Source organism: Catharus ustulatus, chromosome 14 (genome assembly GCF_009819885.2).
Source record: "Catharus ustulatus isolate bCatUst1 chromosome 14, bCatUst1.pri.v2, whole genome shotgun sequence".
Classification (NCBI taxonomy): Eukaryota; Metazoa; Chordata; class Aves; order Passeriformes; family Turdidae; genus Catharus; species Catharus ustulatus.
Genome location: NC_046234.1, coordinates 14,110,534 through 14,130,567, shown reverse-complemented (window position 1 = coordinate 14,130,567; position 20,034 = coordinate 14,110,534). Strand labels below are relative to the sequence as shown.

Genomic DNA, 20,034 nt, shown 5'->3' with positions numbered 1-20,034 from the left:
GGGGTGAGGGCGGCGCTGGGGGCGAGGTTTGGGAGGAAAGGGGTGCCCGGGGCTGCCGTGAGCTCTGGGGAGGCTGGGATGAGTCCGAGGGAACGGGATGCGAGGGTTGAAATAGGGTGCGGGACTGAGTTCAGAGCGGTTTGTAAGAGGGAAAGAAATGCCCAGGCTTGGTGCGAGGTGGGTTCGCGGTGCTCTGGAGGGATGTCCTGCAGGACACATCCCGGCTCGTGGGGAGATGGGTCCAGGGGACCCCGGAGCCTTCATGCCGTGCCGAGAGCCGCCGTCAGCCCCCAGATGGGATCAGGGTCAACTTCCCACCCGATTTACCAAGAAATAGAGGGGGGATGCGTGGAGCCGGTGGTTGCAATAAATGCTAATTTATTAACTTGTAGGAAGCGTCCCCAAAGAATTGCCTTTGTGCCTTGGGGGCATGGAAGACCCAGGATGCTTGGCTGTGTGGGACCCTGGTGTTTCCTTGCTTTGCCCCAAGCCTGGCTCGGCCAGGGACGTTCCTCCGGCACTTGTTGTGTGCATCCCTTTACGCAGTTTATTCATGCACCCATTTCTCAATCTTTGAGGTTAAACACGTGGAAAGCGGGATTTAACTCAGGCACCACTAGCCCTTCTCTCTGTTTTCATTGGAAAGAGCCTGTTCGGGGGGTCGATGGGCCCCTTCTTCCCCCAACTACCCCCCCATGCCAGGACCATCCCGGGCTCTGCTCATCCCCTCGCGTTTTATCAATGGCCGCGCGTGGGAAACCGGCTGCCTGGCCCCGCCCCCTCCCGCTAAGCCACGCCTCCCCCGCGCTCCTCGGGTGCGGCCTGGCCCCGCCCCCTGGGTGACGCCATCATCGCGCGCCGGGGCGCCCTGGCGGCGGCGGGCGGCTATGGCGGCGGGGTCGGTGTGGAAGGGGCTGGTGGGGCTCGGCCTGTTCGCCCTGGCACACGCGGCCTTCTCGGCGGCACAGCGTGAGTCACCGCCGGGGGGGCGGCCCGGGGCACCGGCACCCCCACACGGCTGACGGGGAGCTGCCGGGGCGGGGGCCGGGCCGGGCCGGCATCATCATCGTCCTCAGCCGCCAGCCGGCCGGCGGGGGCGGCCCTGCCCTTGGGGGCCGGGCTGCGGGGAGAGCGGAGGTTCCGGGTGGAGCCCCGCAGCAGTCGGGAAGGGAGGGAAAAACGAAGGGTGGGAAGGGGGAGCTGCTGCCCTCCGGGTCGCGGTTTCAGCCTGGCTTCTGCCGTCCCGCTGCCTCCCGTCCCCGCGGCCCGCCGCCCTCCCGCCTGCCTGGGGCAGGGCCAGCCGCGCTCCGGAGCCTCACAGCGGCACCAGGGCCGGGCCAGCTGCCCGGGGAGGGTCGGGCTGACACGTGTCTCTGCAGCAGAAACACGTTTCTCTGGGGTTTTTGTGTTGCCGGGCTGATTATTTGCATATTCAGAGTGTTTGATGCGTGCGTGTGTTTCTGTTTCGTAGATCGTTCTTACATGAGGTTGACAGAAAAGGAAGATGAAACGTTGCCCATAGATGTAAGTTTTTGCAATGTGTGAAAGGTGTAACTGTGGTGTGGTTTAGTCTCTCAATTGCTTCTTTTTAATGTGCTAGGCAAGGATAAAGGGCAAAATAGTTTTTAAGCTGCACTTTCATCGGAGCTCCCATTGTCAAAAAGAACCACACTTTTCATCCCAACTTCCTGAGTGTGCCAATGTCAGTGAAACCAAACCCCAGATCCAGACCTCCCTCTACTTTAGAACTGCCCTGGAGCATCTTGTCCAGAATTCCCTGAATGTAGCTCAGAGAGCTTTTATATCCATCACCTCCTTTGCAGCATAAACATCCTGCACCCTCTGGCTCTGGTTGGCTGACGTGTGTTTATTCAGTGTGACTTTGATCCCAGCATAACCTGCTTCAGGAAGGGGGATTTTATTTACTTTATTTGCTTGCTTTTCAAATTTCCACTTTAGTTATCTGTTCCCCCTTTCCTTAATCAGAAGGGCAGGGAGATCAGGGGAGCCAAGCACGGTGCCTGGCTCGGGGCTCCACGGTGTGTTCCTGGCAGGAGTTTGGATCCTGGAGTGCACAGAACACAGTGTTTGTCTCAAGCTCTTGCTGAGGAGCCTTGTGAGTCGATTCAGTTGGTGCAACCCAGACCTGTGCTGAGGCAGCTTAGAGCTCTGCCTGAGTTTTGCTGTGCCAATAGGAGGGGATTTTAGTTCTCCTGTGCCTCAGTTTCCCCACTGCTGGATTGCTCACCTCTGTTTGCTGTCACTGCATGAAAAGCACGAGAGATGCTGTGTGAAAGCTGAGGTTTTTGGTAAAGGTGCAGAGCACTTGGTGATGTGTGTGTTGCACTGTGCTCCCTCTGTTGCAGATAGTCCTGCAGACTCTGCTGGCCTTCGCAGTCACCTGCTATGGGATTGCACATATTGCAGGAGAGTTTAAAGACATGGATGCCACTTCAGAACTCAAAAATAAGTATGTTTTATTTCTTCTTTTTGTATGCACCGGTATCTGCTTGTCTGTACAAGCTGAAATCACTTATCTTTAGCTTAGTCCTTCAGTGCATGCTCTAGGCAGTGACCTGAGGGAAAAGCCAACAGGGTCTTGAGTTTTAGGGAGAGTTAGATAACAGGCAGAAATCAAATAAACTTCTTGCTTTTCCTCATCTGAAATCCTGCTGTGCAGAGTTGGTAGAGGAATGAAATGTGCAGGTGGGAAGTAGAGTTCAGGGACATGGTCTCAGACTGCAGGCTCTGGCTCACACCTTGCTTGTGTTTGCTTTCTAATGACAGTCTGAGTCATTTGAGTCTCACACAGTGTATTCGAGGCAGGACATCTGAAAGACTTTAAGAAAATAAGGGATTTTGGATCAAGATTTTGAAGAGGATAGTTGGTTAGAGCATGCCAAGGTGGCAGGTTCAACTGCTTTGAGAGCTGTTCACTTCAGAGTTGGACTCAATGATCCTTGTGGGTCCCTTCCAACTCAGAATATTCTGTGATTGACAGAAAATTGGATGGGAAGACGTTGCCTCTCTGGCCATTTCCAAAACCACAGGGGAATATGGGAAGTGAAAAAGTTGACATAATTGTAATTCAGAGTGTTCACCTAAAGCCTTCAGTGTGAGGCACCCAGAGGGTTGGAAAGCTGAGCATCATCAGGGTTAACACAAGTGACAGCTGAGCAAAGGCTGGCATGTGGAGTGTCTGCAGGCAGCATCCCCAGGCTGCCCCTGTGCTCCAGAAAAAAAGGGGAAGTTTGTGATGTGGACATCTTGTGGTCTTTTTCACAACTGGCTGTGTATTTCCTCAGTGTTTTAGTTTAGGAAACTTAGAAGCAAGCAAGAGTTTTGGATTGAAAACTTGTTATAGTCGATATGCCCCAGACTGACTGTTCTGAACTCCCTGCTCTGAGAGAGTATTAACCTTGGCTTTTTACATTTATTTTGAAGGACATTTGACACATTAAGGAACCATCCATCTTTTTATGTATTTAATCATCGTGGTAGAGTATTGTTCCAGTCCCCAGACACAGTGAATTCTTCTTCAAACCAAGATGCTTTGTCATCCAGCTCGGCACTGAAATTCCGAAAACTTGAACCTCTGCGCCGCTAAGACTTTTACAGATGATACCAATAACCCAGGACACTGAGATGTAATATTCAAGTCGGGGATGTAAACACTTTTTTAATTTCTGGAGCAGTATTTATATTGATCTTCCAGACTTTATAAAATATATATATATATAAATATATATATATATAAAAACTAATGACCTTCTTTGTACACTGTTAATGAGAATGACCGAATTGTGGATTGGCAATGCAGTGTAAATTCTACAGTTATGCTGTGAAACACATCTTCAAAGTTTCAGATATTAAAACGAGTTGCAGCTAACTTAACTTCAGTTAAAACAAAAAGCAAGCTAGTTTTTCCTGCAATTAATGTTCTTTGACAGGAGGGAATGTTTGAGTGTATTTATTTTCTCAGTTTGCTTGCACTACAGTCTATGGATCCCCTCAGAAATGCTGTGTGCACTGCATCATTGAACAGCAGGAAAAGGGGCAGCATCTGATCCTAGAATGCCTGTGGGACATCAGCACGGTGTGGCAGGGGAAGTCAAAGAGATTGCTTTCATTTTTATTTTTTTACAATGCTGAAAAACAGTTGTGTGAAGGGTTATTCTTTTTTTCCTGGTTTTTCACTACCACATTATTTCTTTGTTTCATGTAAGTTGCCCCAGGTTGCTGGGCTGTGGCTGTGCATTGGTGCTTGTGGGGGAGGCAGCTCATTAGAGAATCTGCCACACTCTGTTCTCCAGCTGTGAGCTGGGGAATGTTGAATGTCGGGTACGTGCTGAACATGGTGTTGGCACCAGGTACAACCTCCAAGTCATCTTCATATTTAAGTATCAGTAAGAATTGTCCCTTCTTTGAGTGATCCAGGGGTGGGGTCCAGCAGCTTGCTCTGTTTTCTGGCACTAATCCAGGACAGCTACCCCTTTTCTACCAACAGAGCCTTCCACCTTGATTTTTCCAGCTGAGCCCTTTGTTGATTTAAGATTACTGTCTTGATTTCATGTATTAGAACTGATCATACTGTCCTTAACTCTTACTTATGTCTAAAATCTTATCTCCCCTCAGGGGCTAAATCAATACTAAAATCTCTCTTGGTCTGGCTTTTCAGCTCCCCGATGCAGCAGAGGGAGGGTAGGTCAAGGTGGGGCCAGTGAGAATTTGGCCTGGTTGGAGGATGTTTCACTGGCACAGTGGAAACTTTTTGTCTTGGCATCTGTTGAGTTGTGTTTGGTATTTTTTTTAAAACTGTTAGGAACTGTCAAAGGCAAAAAGCTTGGCAAAAATACTGTGTAAACCGAAGCCTCTTTTTCTAGCTCTGCCCGTCCTATGGAGTGGGTGCCCCAGTGCTCGAGCAATATCCATGGCTGCTGCTCTACAATCACTCTTAAGCATCTGGGTTGGATTAGAAAGGGTTACCCTGCCAGCTGAAAGCATCTGAGCTGCAGGATTTGTTCCTGAAGTGTCCTGGTTCCCCTCTTGCTGGTGCCACAAATCAGTTCTTGCCAGCACCAAAGGCCTCGGAAATAGTATTGGGTCATCTCTCCGTTGCAGACAGAGCTGTTCCCTTGGGGAGCAGAGCTGCTGTGCTGCAGCTGCTGCACAGAGGGGAGGCTGAACAGGGGCCAGGTGACCTTGTGGGGCAGAGGAGACACAGAATTAGCAGAGGGAGGGAGAAGCACAGCAGGAGCTCAGTAACCACTGTAGTAGATGGGTTCTGCAGCTGTGGTTGCACTGAGCCCTTTGCAGAGGGTCTTAGAGCAGAGCTGCTCATACAGAACGTCTGAGAAGCCCTGTTTGTGCTGCTGGAAGGCTACAGGGACCTGCCCGAGGTGGGAGGTGCTGCTGGGACAGGGTGGTGGAGAACATCACCTGCTGCTGGGAGCAGGTCCTGCTGGGAGCACCCTGTGGCTGTGTCAGGGCCCTTCTCGTGAGGAGCAGCCTCACTCTGCAGCAGCAACAGTTCTATCACAAAGCTGTACAAATTATTTTTTCTTATTGATCTCACAATGTCAAATAAAAATTGATATCCTTAAAGTGTTTGTTTGTTTATTTCTGACCATCTTGGAGCCTGCTGCAGCAAATCCCTGGTGAGTGGCTATGTGAAAGTGACTGCCCAGCACTGACATGAAGTGATTGCTTTAATTATGGCAGCTCTGTGTGAAAGTGCTGTCTGGCCTGGTGTTCATTACTGGGAGATAAGATCAGAAGGGGGGGAATCAAAATAGCTGCAAGTAGCTGAGTAAAACACTTAGGAGGGAAATATTACCAGCCTGGGGACCTGCTTGCCTTTGAGGCTCCTCGTCATCTTCTCTGGCAGAGCTGACATAGTTTCTGTCTTCAATTTAACCACAGTAAAGGCTTTTCTACCATGTGCTAATCCCCTGCCAGCCCACGGGACAAGCTCCTGCAAGGTCTGGTTTTGCAACAGTCACTGGGGGAAACACTCAGGCTGCTCCCAGGGCTGGTGATAGTTAAAATCCTGAACTTGAGCAAGATCACTTTTCACTCCTTGCTCTGCTTTTCCACTGGAGGAGGTTGAAAAGTTAGCAAAGCACTGGAGGAGTTTACTCAACTACAGTATCAGGATTGCACCAGAGAGAGCAACAGCCTCACCCCCCCATCTGCTTTCTGTGCTGCTGCAGCTCTGCATCCAGCACAGAATGAGGGGGAAACACCATTAAAGTTGGTGTTTTGGGAAGGGGCACCTTAAGCAACTCCCAAAGCCACCTCGTGCTTACCTTGCAGCATGGGGTTCTTCACAGATGAGCTTCTCTTCTTCAAAAGCAAAGCAAGAGTTGAGCCAAGAGTTTCTTGAATTAGACTGGAGAGTTTCCAGCCTCGCCCAATGCACATTTACAGCCGTCACATCTTGAATTGCTTTGGCTACAAGCCGTGATATTTCTACTACATTAAATAGTAAAATAAAAAATATGTGCTGGGAATTTCCATTCATTGCTGAAGTAGCAGGTTTAATCTGCATTCATTTTGCTGGGGTTTTTGAACTATTCCAGTGAGAGCTCAGTGGGGATTTGCTGAGGAGGACAGGAGTCATTCACAGCCTTGCAGGTGAGGGGATGGGGACCATGGCTTTGTGTCAGTGATTGGTGACTCGTGCAGCCCTTCTGTGTGAAGCTGGAGTGGGAGTGTGATGGCAGAAGCACTTAGTCTAGAGGTCAGTGAGGGCTGACCTGCAGCACCACGTGTGGGAATCCCTCCTGGTCACACATCTGATGTGTCCCCTCTGCGTGTCTCAGACAGAGCTATCACTGCAGTCTGGTGCCAGGATCCATGTGCTCCATGCCCCACTGCTGCCCAAAGCTGAAGCACAGTTTTCTCAGGAAAGCTCGCAGCTAATGGCCCCTTCCAGGTGCTCTGGAGCACCCACACAGTCCCCCTCAGTGAAGAAAGCAGGGAATGACAATTACTTTCTAACCCTAAAATGATTTTTGGCTTCCTTATCACCTGCTTCCCATGGTCTGGGTTCCCTCACACTTCACCACACTGCAGCAGATCTGCCCTTCTCCATCTCAGACACCTTCAGCAAGGAGTTACTGTAGGGACATCCTCCAGCTGGATACAGCCCCCCCCCACCAAGTGTGGCACCATTTCTGCTCCCTTTTGCCACCTGCACCAAACAGCAGCAATTTTCCACCAGACAGTTTGGGAAGGCTGAGGCTCACCCTGCAGCATCCAGGGCCACAGCACTGCCCCCAGGCTCCCTGTGGGAAGCCCTCCAGCCGGGATGGAAGCTGCAGCTCTGCAGTTCCCTGCTGTCCTGGCCATGCTGTGTCAGGCTGGCAGGCTGCCTGTAGAGGGGAAGGGCAAAGCAAGGCTATTTTGAATGTTAAACAAGCAGAAAAGACTTCGGTACCAGCTTTCCACAGCCAGCACTAACAGAGAAGGCAAAACACTCCTTGGATTTGGCCTTGAGGTTCACCTTGAAGCCATAATCACCAGGGCCAGAACCCTGGCGGAAATAAATCTGATACTCTGGCAGGTAAAAGCCTTTTAATCAACCCCAGGTTGGTCTCAGTGACACCATGCCATTTCAAAACACTTCGGACTGCGACGAAAGCTACATCCTTAAAATGGCAGCTAATTAATTTTCCTGTCCTGCTAACTTAATCCTTTTTCCAGCCAAGAAAGGCAAACGGGAGTTCACAGAGCAGCGAGGCAGCCGGGAGCCTGGCAGCATGAGCAGGAACACAAGCCCCAGGGCTCCTTGGCAGGGGCCCAGGCTGTGTGGTGTCACAGCTTCCCAGGCCATTTTAATAGGAAGGGAGATGGGGGAAAAAATAAAATAAAAGGTGGCATTTGGATTATCAATGGCTCACCCTATGCCAGTGGTCTGGAGAACCCACAGCCTCTCACACACAGATGTGGCTGTTTATTCCCAGTTCATATCCCAGAGCACCCAGCACTGGCAGTGCCCACCCTGCCCAGACTGGTGCTGGGATCTGCCAGAGGCAGGCTGTGCTGCAGGGGCACTTCACTTTGGATTTCAGAAAAAAAAAAATAGAAGGAAAGAAAATATTCCCCTCCTCCCCCAAGGAATTTCTGCTGTGTATTTTAGAGCAGTTCAGGGCCAGCCACAAAAGGCCAGTGCTGATGTCCCTGGAGCCCCAGGCTGCTCCAGCATCTCTTGTCCCTGCCCCAGGAGGTCTCTGCTCTAGTGCAGGATGCAGGAGGAACATCCTGTGTGCATAGCAAAGGTTGAAGCAGTGATTTCTTCCCCATCCCAGACAGAGAAGTGCACAAAACGGGACGCAGCTCAAAGCAGTTTTGGAGTGGCCAGTCTGGCAGGCAGCCCAAAGAGGGCCTCCTCTTCCCCACATCCACACCAACCTGACTCTCCAAAGCCTCCAAGCACCCACAGGCCTGGGGGAGCCCCCAGTGAGGCACCACCTCCCCAGCACAGTGCAAAGCACAGGGAGGGGAGAGAAGGGGCCAAATGCCCCCTCCCTGCCCAAGGTCACCATGCTGCTCCACAGCCTCCTGTCACACACAGATCTCTGCCGAGGGAGCCTGGGGACAGTGACATTTCAAAGTCACCACCACCACTCTGAAGCTGGAGCTGGCTGCTCCTTCCATGTCTGTTTAAATACAGCAGCTTCAGATCACCAAGGAAAAGCCACAGCAGAGTGAGGCCCCATGGGAGGGACACTCATATCCAAAGGATGCACCAGGGCTGGTTAAAACCTGGTGGTAAAGCACAGCCATGGCCATGCTGCTGCCTTGGGTTGTCCTGGCAGGAAGGACAACCTTGGGAACAGCCTGAGCTGTCTCCCAGCATGGAGCACTGGGCAGGGGAGCTCTGCAAGGCACTCTCTTCTGTGCCTTTGCTTCTTGTGTGGCAGAGTTTAAAAGGGGCAGACCCGAGGTTCAACCCCACCACATTTGGGGAGCAGAGCAACAGGATGCTCCACAGAGATGAAGTGCAAGTTAAAACAGGAACAGTGAAATAAAGAGTGAGTCACGACAGAGGAGCTCCAGACAGAGCAGAGCACTCCATGAGCACAAAACCCTCACCCTGAGCACAGCACCGACCTCCCACACCCACCACTGTCAGTCCCTCAGAGCAGCTCCCACCTCGTGCCTGAGCATGAACAGCAAAAGGATTTCAACCTATTTCTGGTTTCCCTTTCATCTCCTTCCCTTCCCAACCCCTTCTCCCTTCAACAAGGGGTACACCAAGACCAGGGGTGCAAGGCAGACCCTGGGAAGGAGAGCCTGTTGTATCTACATTCACAGGAATTCAGCTTTGGCCACCTGCAACCCAGACAAAAACCCGCTCTCGTCTGCCCCCAGGGTCCTGATGTGTGAAGAAAAGCCACCACCATCGCTCAGCCTATTATCCAGCAACCATTTCCCATCACAGCCCGGGCCGTGACTCAGCAGCAAGTGCCTTTCCTGCGGGGAATTCTCAGCAGTTCCCAGGAATCGCTCTGACCCCGTTTCACCTGCAGGAAGCCGCAGGGGCTCAGTGCGAGCCTTTCCCGGCACGTCCTGCCCCATTCAGCTCCCGGCGAGCCGAACACCGGCACCCTGCCCTCCGACAGAGCCCCCGGGAGGGTTCGATGGATGCGATACACTCACAACAGCCTCCTCAGAGCTCCCAAGTCCCCCACCGGCTCCTTTTCCGCTAATGATCATTTTGGATAGCGGTTTCTAAGGTGTGTGTGCAGAGGGAGGAGCCCTGAACCCCAGCGGAATTTCAAAATGAGCTTTCACTGAGCTGGGAAAGGAAAGGCGCTGGAGCCGAGCTCTAACAAAGAGGCAGCAGCACCACAAGTGCCTGCAGGCTTGGACAGCTTCTGTGCAGCCCTTCTACCTTCCTTCCCAAGCTCCTGCTTTTTTCCAGCCTCAGAAGCACACTTCAGCCAAAAGGCACCCACTGCAGCCACCGCTGTGTGCCTTCTCCTGTCTTCACCTCCCGCTACTCCTATGCCAGACCCAGCTGGCAGGTGGGAGAGCAAAAAAGGAAAAAGGAACTCACTGACATGTATAAGAGCCCAGCAGCCAGGGTATTGGTTTGTGGTGGGATTGTCCACAGCAGGGAAACAATGCAAATGTGCAAGACCAAATTAGGGCACATATTTAGCAATCATCTTTGTTAGTGACACACTGTATGACCTTGGGTAAGTCCCTCCATCCATCTTTAAAGACTGTCTCAGAGGAGAGCCACAAGACTTTAATTAGCAGCCCTAAAAGTGCTCGAGATAGTTTGTCTCCCTTCCAAAATAACCAACTGCAGATGAATTGGAACAATCTTATTTTCAAATTCTGCAAGCAACTGGGATCCAGGCTGCTCTCAGATCAGTCACTTCAACAGCATAATCAAAGTTAAATGTGCCAGCTGTGCATGAAGGGTTTTAATATGCTGTGCAGACTGGAAAACAGCTCAAAGAATCAATGTTATTTTTCCATGGCTGGGATGTCACTGTCGAGCAGCTGCATTATAATCATCCGCAATCAGCAAAATGCTTTTTTTTAAAATCACTTTCCAGTTTTGGGGAACAGGGCTCATTTTTATTTCTGTCCTACTTAGGGAAGCACCCTTGATCCCTGAGACACTCACTGCCAAGGGATCAGGCAGCCACTACATCAGCATGCCCTGACCAGACCTGTAGCTGCTCAAACCCCAAATACCCCGACAGCCTCCTCAGCTCTGAAAGCTGTGCCCAGACAGGAACTACTCACACTGCTACCACCACCTCAAGAAACAGTAAGTGCATTTCCACAAACCCAGCAAAAATCAGCTCCAGTTGCCTATTTTCACTGATCCAAGACCTGGGATGGTTCCAGAGCAGTCCCTCCCTGTGGAAAACCTGAGCACAGCCCAGCATCCTTCTCTGCAGGGGCCACCTCTGCACAAGCATCTGGGTCACAGCTGCAAGATGAAGCAAGGGGGGAAGTCCCCCAGTTCCATCCTTTACAAAAGACTGAACCCCTCCTTGATATATTCTACATATTAAATATTTACAAATACAGTTTAACATTAAAATATATACCTGCTCTGGAGAAATGACAAGAAACAGGCTGACCACACAAAAAGAGCTTTGCCCTAGTAACTACCAAAATGCTTTATAATCCTCTCCTCCTGTTCAGCATCAGTACTTTGTAAAGGAGCACACACCATGGGGATCATTCCCAAAAACTCTGTCCCTCCTACCCTGCTCAGCAGTGGAGTGGAGCACTGGGATGCAGCAAATTGTCAGAGGTGTCCCAATATTTTAAGGCACATTATGCAAGACTGTTTGCATTAGAGGAGTGACAGTGACTGAGATGACAGCAAGCAGATACAAATGCCAAAATCCAGCTACTTCCATTGCAGCTGGAGCTGGTCCAGGACTAGGAAATAGCTATCAAATTCCCACTGCAGATGTAAAGATAAAACTTCCCCAAGCTCTCAAAAACATCAGATCTCCAGCAAAAATCTCATCTGAGGTTTCTATTCCACCACCTTTCCCAGGCTAAATTATTCTCCTGGACTTCAATATAAATTGTTTGAGAGCCTCATCCTAAGCTCACAATCTGAAGAAATATGCAGCTGCTTTGAGCACTTCCCAGCTCCTGGTAAAAGGCAATTTTCCTTACATGGTACCAGCAGTCCCCATTCCTGGCAAAGCCATGTGGCTGGAGGCATGTGCAGCTCAGTTCTTCCACTGCCTATGGAAACATCCTCCAGCACTGACCACAGGGCTGTACAAGTCTGCACAATTTAACTCCTTCCTTGGCACATCCATCCTCTGAACTCTGAGCAACCAGCTGCCCAAGGCACCAGATCTGTGCTCCCAGCCCTGAGAAGCATCTTGTGCACTTTTAAAATGAAGAGGTGAAGCTGAATCAGCTCCCACAGCACACAAGCAGCAACTGCCTTTTCCACCACTCTTCCCACAGCCCCTGCCTGTGCTCCCAGCTCCATGGACAACCACAGGGCTCCCCTGCCACGCTGCTTCAGCCACTACCACAGGACAACACCACATCACAGACTGAGGGAAGAAAAACACCAATGACAAAGCCAAGCCAACAGTCTTTCAGTGATGAAACAAACCAGGTTGCAGCTCAACTGCATGGATAATTTCAGGAAAGTTCAAAGTTCTTTGTTTAGTCCATCCTCCTTGAAATGATATCAAGATTCAGATTTAGAATATGGCTTAACAATTCCTGCAGGTCAGATTCTTGCTAAATCCCAAGGCATTCTTTTTCTCCAGTTTCTTCCTTTTCCATTTAGGATAGACTTCAACTTGTTTTTGCAGACCTGCAAGCAGCAGCTCCTTTTAATTCCAGTGACTAACATCCTTCCTTCAGATCTCTGCCAAACCTCCTGTCTGCCAGATCTGAAGTATCTTTGGCCTTGTTTTCTGCTTAACTAGGTTGCACATTCTCAAGACAAGCACTCTCAAGTCCATTTGCTAAAGGTGTGATGTTGCCATGTTGCTGGTATGAAACACTGTAGTTGAGCTTTACAGGTTTTTTTTAACCATTTGTTTCTCTTGTATTTTTCCATCAAAGTTTCTTAGCAGGTGCTAAAGAACAGACCAAAAGAAATCAAACTCAACAGCCTACGCTGCTGCCATTTCAGACAGGCAGTTTAGAGGAAGAACCAGGAGAAAATTACTAGATTAAAAAACCACCCAAAAAATAGGTTTGGTGGGTTTTTTTTTTTTACAGTTTCCTGCAAAGGGAGACATACAATTGCTTGACCACTGCACAGTCAAGTAACAGCCTTTGCAGCTGCTGTTTTGGAAGACTGGAATCACTCTCTGATGCTGGCTAAACCTGGGCAAGAACACACAAGCCCACCATAAATGCACTGCATCCCCAAACTGGGAGCAGCAGCACCCAACAGACACCTGCCACAGTGACCAGCCTGGAGCTGCATGGCTTAGGAGGAAAAACCCTTGATGTCCACAAGGGAAAAAATAAAGGTAACACACACTGAGGAGACCTAATTAAGAGAGGGTCAGAAAACAGATGCAGCAGAACTCACACAGGTATCCAGACTCCAAAGCACCTCACAAGCCTTCCACCCAAGGAAGGCAAGTGCTAAATTTGCTAATTCAGATTGTTAAACAGAGCTCCTTACAGGAAGCACAGAGCTGTATTTCTTCCCTACTTCCCAACATTCAAAAGGGCTCAAAAATATAAGTTTGAGCAAAGCACAAATTGTTTCCAATTCCAGGATGCATCAGTGGACCCATCCTCTCTCCTGAGCCCTTGCTGAGGGACACCCCTGCTGTGAGAGGCTCACCTGTCACACAGGTCACAGCCCTGGTGACACAGCTCTTGCCACTGGGCCATGGTCTGTATAGAAAAGACAAGGCCTGACACCAGCGTGGCCTTCCTGGCTGTCCCTGAAGTGCCAGCACAGCTTGGGACTGTGTTTGTTCAAAGCATGTCCCACCCACATCCAGCACTGGGGTCTGGCTCACAAGGAATTCTCTCCATTAAGAATCTTCTTAAATCAGTTGTGGAGCCATTTCCATGTGGAGTTCAGGGCTGTGTGCTCTTCACCAACTGGTGTTGATTCTTTTTCTTCACCTCTGCACTGACACAACCCTTGAAGAAATCTTCCTTCCTTCCTTCTTATGAAGACTCACATCCAGTTCACTCTATGGTTTCTGCTAATCTAATATTCTAACCCAAATTCAATCTATTCAGATAAAATAATGATGAGGTAAGGGAAAATTCTCACTGCTTGCACTTGAATATTTTGTAGCTTCTGAGGTGCAAGATTTCAAAGGAGTTAATGGAAGTTACCAGCTCCCTGCAGCTGATTGGGCAGCCAACTGCATCCCAGCAAAAGAGCAGGTTTACACACTAACAAGGCCACTAGTTTAAAAAATGGCCCCTTCTCAGACACACAATGATCAAGTGAGTGTCTCTGGAATTGGTGATGAAAATTGAACAGCCATTAACTATATGGAAGAAAGCTGTCTCCTCTTATCACCTACTATTTCAAGAATAGCACATTACATGCAGCTTGATGCATTTAACCAGGCCATTTTACAACGAGGTATGCACAGTACATCCGACCCTCTGTAAATAAAATCCCTTCTCAGAGTCCAACACTTGGCATGGGAGGTCCATCACAATGACAAACAACTGCCATGAGAAATTCAAAGGAGTAAATCTTCCTTTGTATCACTTCAAGGTATTTGTGGGGTTTAAAATAAATATTCCATTTTATTCATCTGCACAGATGAATAAAAGTTACTCCTAAGAATCAGGGCACATTTATAGTGATGCCTTCCTCTATTTCACTTCATTCATATACAACATGACAGAGATTTGCTGTTGCTGTATTTAATTTCCTTCTCAAATTTCATTTCCTTCTTGGATTTCACTGGTGCCATTCCAATGGTCAAACTGCATCTTCCAAGGAAATCAAGGCCACTGCTTCACAGCGGGTGGAAAAGATGTCTCACAGGCTGGTTTGTACTAAAAATAACAGCAGGAATAGAGTACAGGCTCACCACAAGAACCTGTTTCCCTGCCTGGCCAGTCCACTGGAATCCCTGGGGTATTTCCCACACGAGGCCAAGAGCACAAGTCAGCATGAGCACAACTTTAACCTGTCTTTTAAAGAAAGCTGTTAGAGGATCAGAGGAGGTTATGAGTGAACAACTGAAAATACACACTCGTCCCAAGAGCCACTTAATACTGGCACGTTATTGGTACTGCTTTAAAGAGGGAAAAAAAATTACATGCAGGTAGCTTCAGTCTTCTTTGTATGTCCTGTCATATATGGAATTGCCTTTGGACAAAATAGTTAAGAGGAACAAGGAGAGGATACCAGCTCAGGTAACCAAGGGTTTGGTAAACTGCGACTTATGGCCCTCAAAACTGAGTAAAAATGTGCACCCCAGAGGCCAAGCTGAATGACACCTGGGTAAGTGCTCCAGGGTACAAACACATTCTGCAGCTAACACCACAAGCTGTGTTTGAGAATGTGAAACACCAGGTTCAGCTGGTTTTACAAAAATATCCTCAGTCTGCTGGTAACAGACAACTGGAGGAACTCAGTGCTGCCCGCTACAGACTCCTCAGATTAGCACTTCTTAAAAATTAATAAAATGGTTTATTTTATATATACATATGTTCCAAAAAATTTATACAGTTAAAATATCAAATTAGTGATCTGGTAACAATACTGTTCAAAATAATCTCTTTTGTATGAACATTAAAATACACGTTTTTAAAAGCGTTTCCTTTTAGTGCTTCCAAAGCACAGCGTGTGCCAAGGCCACCTGAAGAATCTCCGTCCTCCTCACAGGATGAAAGAGAACTGAAGTCGGGGACCTGGGAAGCCTCAGGTGCACTTTCATAATGTCTGCAGACAAAACAGAAGAGAGTCTGAGGTAGATTGTTTAGTGACCATCAGGTGGTAACAGTCACAGGGCTGTCTTTAGCTTTCATTAACACAATAGCAGTTTCTTTACTCTCAATCTACACTGAATCTCAAGTTTAAAGGCATGGCTAGCAGTTCTTGGGAACAAGACCCTTGTCTCTGTGGTGGCAACATGCAATTTTACCAGTGCAGGTGTTTCTGGGAGGGTTTTTTTTGGGAACACACGGGCTCTCTCCACGATGCAGACAGTGTGTGCATTTGACAGTGCCCCATTTTAGTGCAACCTGCTGCCTATAGCACGTAAATGTCTAATGACAGCGTTCAAATGAGTAAATTCTCATCACCTGCAGGAGGGGCAGCAATGCTTATTTTCTTCCGCCTGTTGAGCAAAGAGCACCCTCCACAGGAAAAAGCCACACCTTTCATAGCAAATCCTTAAGGTTATAGCCCAGCTTCTGCCGAATCAGGCTCTTAAAGTTAAAGCTCCACTGCTTCTTCTCAGACTGTGACAGTAAAATCACTTGACTGCCGAGATGGTGAGGGCAGCAGCTACGTCCTCTTCCACTCTTCTGTGGCACAGCAAACTGGTTCCTGGTCCGCATTCGTCTGGCTGGTACATTATTATCTACTGTTGACGTGATTAACTCTGTTGGGTGGGCTGGTGAAATCTAGTTCCTCTAGTATTCTCTCTAAGTGTTGTATTAAGACCCGTTTTTTAAACCTGCAGAAGAGAAGGAGAGCAATATAAATTTCTTCTTCCAAGAATATTCAGCCATGACAAACTGTATTACCAGAGGCTCTCTGTTTCCAGTAGGGAAGAGCTTGCTTTATTTCTGGCATTAAAATGGCTAGAAAATTTAATTTAATACATCTGCCCCTCCCCAAACCCCTCATATTTTGAGTTGGTCTTCAATAACAACCTGTTATCTCTCTAATTCATACTTAAACTTCATGTAAAGACCATTTCTACATAAAAATGTAATGGTAGTTTGACCACTAAATTGTAATTTAAATATGTCAAACCAGAAAATAAAAATACTAGCACTGATAAAGTTTATTATGTACTACCATGATCTAAATTAATATTTAATTTATGACTCTGAGTCATTTCTATCTGTACAAACCTTGCTGCTTCCTTGATAGCAAATTCAATGAAATACTTCTGAATTTCCATAGGTCCTTGCACCTCCTCAAGAAGAGAAAATATTTTTTCGTAATCTAAAAAAAGAGATAAAAATTCAACCATGTATTAAAAGTGACTGTTGCAGATGCAATTTCAGAAAAACTCAAGAGCCAAAATGGAAAAACAAAGCCCAGTTTCATGTATTTCTGTAAAATAAAACACATAAGGGAAGAAAAACACCTGTATTGGCTTTAAGAGCAGAACACAAGTGATAGAATGATTTGAAGTAATACTGATGATCTGAGAATTCAAATGTGGAACCAAATATTAAGGTTCTCTTTTAAAGAGCAGCAGCTAGGAACATTCAACCTCAGAAAATGCCTCCCATTTCCATGATCACAGTTCACATGCACAGGGCCACCAAACCCTGATCTGGCCTGAAGCCATCATTTCTGGGGGCAGAGGCTGCCATTAGATCTCTAGAAAGACAAATTATCAACCCTTGGTGAGCCATTTGTACAAGGTAAATATGTCCACTGCAAAAGAATAAACTGGACATATTAAATTGGAAACAGATTTAAAACGAGCATTGTTTCACTATTTCCCATAACTGACCCCAGGATGAATACATTCATGGTGCTGTGACCAAGGGTCTGCTCAGAACGATGCAATAGGCAGAGGGAGCATAAATGATCAGACCTCTGAATAGATGTACATATTCAAGCCATTATATTTTAGTTTCTTTCTTTTATGACTGCTTGAATTCTGCAGCAAGACAGGTGACTCACACTGAACACAGTTTTACTCCACATCACCATTTGCTAGGCATGAATTTGGTATAAAATTGGATGAGCCCACTTTGCAGGATGTAACTTTTAGTCTTCAGTTTTTAAGTCTGTAACTCTTTGCGTTTCATCACTCTTTAGTTCCAAAAAAATAAAATAAAAATAATTTAAAAAATCACTCTGCTAAAAACTGTTACTATTCCCTTTCAAGCATATTCCAAGATGCACCCTTACAGAGATATGCCTTCACCCTGAAAAGGGAATTCTGATGGACACAGAGCATTCAGTCTCATTAGATCACTGGTAACAAAACCAAAACCTCTGAAAGGTCTGCTTTCACAGGGCACCTCTTACAACAGTTAACCTGTCTTTGAGGGCAAACAGGGTGACTTGGCATTCAACCCCCAAGCCCAAGTCCAAACTTCAACTCACCTGCCCAGCACTTCCTCCTTTTTTGCCCCTCCATTGCCCATTCATGAGCAATCAGAAATTAATCTGAACCTGAAGTTGTGTGTATACTGAAAATAGCTCCCTCCTTCCAGGGAAAGTCTTCTCTCACACCACATATAATACATACTACTGAAACAAAGAAACCCAAACAACTTACTTCTTCCAGGTTTGCGAACTTCTTTCATCACTTTAATTTTGATGTCAGCATTGCTTCCCTCCAACATGGTAGGTGTTATTTTAAAGGAATTTGGCACAGATTCAGAAGTAGACTCCATGGCCCGCTTTTGGTCATCTCCACTCACACTGTAATTCAGAGGCCCTCGAACAAGTGCATTGGTACCAGGTTTGTGATCCAATCCATCTTCACTTAAACAATTGAATTCAACAGGCAAGGAGTCTAAGTCGTTGGGTAACATCTCATCCTCTCCCACAGCAGCTGGAACCACAGGAGCCATTTGCACAGGTAAGCCATCAATTTGCTTCTCCATTGACTGACAATTTTCTGCTTTCTTCTCTCCATTGCCATCTTGGACAACACTGTTATTGGTTTCTACAAGTGAAAAATATGTATCTTACTGGTGTGTAAGTGCAGCATCAAAAGAACCAAACAGAAGTAGTTGTGCATCCTTTCTGTCTGAAGTGCTGGGTACAATGTGACAGTGCTGGACAACACACCAATACTTTTATTCAACTGTGGATGTGACCTAGGGATAATTCCTCTTTGGACTGTTACATCTCCTATCACTGTTGAGGAGTCACCATGTTCTGTATTCCTAGTGCAATGTCATGACTCCTATGTAAACTCATGTCTTCCCTCTCTTCCCCAAACACAGCTAATGGAGTTTCCTTCTAACTCCATTTGCTGCAGTAAGTGGATATGAAAATTCCTATTTGTGGGAAACGAAACAACTGTAATTTTAACTTTCCTTCTTCGCCACAGAATACACGAAGAAAAACTAAAAGCAGATCTGAGATACCTTCTAAACCTGATCTGAGATCCTTTCTACCTCCAAACATTTTTTTTAAAGTTTCAGATTTCATTAGCTGTAGCAGCAACCTGTTTATCTAGGCCAACAAAAGAAACCCACTCCTACGTAACAGCGAAGCACAGACGCGCTGGCAGAACCTTTTCCCTTCCTCCCCAGATCCACCCGAGCTGCTGTACCACAGCTCAGTGTACCTTTATTTGCTGGGACACCCTTGAGGCTCAGGGAGGAGGGCGAGCCAGGAGCAGCAGGTGGCCCCTTGCCACCCACGTGGTTGGTGACGACGGGCGGTGACTGCGGGCGCCGCAGCAGGGGGGACATGCTGCGCCGCCGCTTCAGCGACGCCGGCGTGTTGGGCTCCCCGGGACGCTTGATCTTGTTCTGGGGCCCAGCCACAAACTCATCAGCTTCATCTATCATCATACCCTGAAAAAAAAATAAATTTCAGTAGCAGTACAAAACAGCAACTGTTTCACCAATCCACTGATGAGTTGAGTGCCTCTGTCTTCAGGCTCAAGTGGTTTTCAAACACTTGACAGCTCTCAGAACAGAGGTACCCAATGTAACCAGAGAGAACCAGCACAATTCCATATAATTCCTCTTGGACCACATGGGAAACATCCCTCCTTTCCACAGGCTGCACAGGTTAGCAATATATTGTAGTTGTGGGGGAGAAATTCTACTCATAAATGATTTCAAGTTGCGTTAAATATAAAGGCACAGCAGGCAGCAAGGCCCCTCCTACCTTCTTGTCCTGTTTAAATGGATTGCCAAACGTATGGAGTCTTTTTGGTTGATCTGGGTCAATTTCCCGAAGAGGTGAAGGCATCATTTTCAGGTATTCCTGGTAATTTCCCATCTGAGCAACAGGAACACTGTGAAGGCAGTCTGCAACAGAAAAGAGATCTTAATTTAGTCTTAAAATTAAGGTGATAGAAACTTCACACCTCAATTTCAAGTGTTAGCATTTAAGAAATAGAACTGATTATTTCTTTTGACTACAGAGGATGAGTTGAAGACTACAATTGTGGAAATAAGCCTGGCAAGAGCTGAGCTTAATTGGTAGAAAAATAAAAAATAAGCAAGTTTAATTTCTATGACAACAACCGCATCTTTAGACCACCAGCACCTCACAAAAAAACCAAGAAAGCTCCTCTCTGACTTAAGCCCCCATCACTTTATAACACATATCTACTGAACCCTGGTGAATGTGAAAGCTCTCCCATAAAACTTATTTTTAAATTTCAAAGCAAGCATGACATCTTG

The 20,034-nt window shown here is 47.3% G+C and overlaps 2 protein-coding genes across 5 annotated transcripts in view; one reads left to right on the top strand and one right to left on the bottom strand.

Moving 5' to 3' along the window:
• Positions 1-868: 868 nt before the first annotated feature.
• On the top strand, positions 869-5,604 carry MMGT1 (membrane magnesium transporter 1). Its single transcript, XM_033072709.1, has 4 exons — positions 869-969; positions 1,472-1,524; positions 2,367-2,470; positions 3,445-5,604. The coding sequence occupies exons 1-4, from the start codon at positions 888-890 to the stop codon at positions 3,605-3,607; spliced, it is 402 nt and encodes a 133-aa protein (XP_032928600.1). The 5' UTR covers positions 869-887; the 3' UTR covers positions 3,608-5,604.
• Positions 5,605-15,134: 9,530 nt separating this feature from the next.
• Positions 15,135-20,034, bottom strand: part of LOC117002799 (integrator complex subunit 6-like) — a 39,402-nt gene continuing 34,502 nt past the window's right edge. For 2 of the 4 annotated variants that reach the window (XM_033072232.2, XM_033072233.2), the window contains 5 exons: positions 19,514-19,656; positions 18,963-19,194; positions 17,940-18,332; positions 16,549-16,642; positions 15,135-16,145 (listed from right to left, as the gene is read on the bottom strand). In XM_033072232.2, coding sequence (XP_032928123.1) covers positions 16,046-16,145; positions 16,549-16,642; positions 17,940-18,332; positions 18,963-19,194; positions 19,514-19,656 — 962 coding nt within the window. In that variant the 3' untranslated portion in view covers positions 15,135-16,045. The remainder of the gene's footprint in view (positions 16,146-16,548; positions 16,643-17,939; positions 18,333-18,962; positions 19,195-19,513; positions 19,657-20,034) is intronic. The other 2 variants (XR_004419407.1, XR_004419408.1) reach the window with 2 other exon arrangements.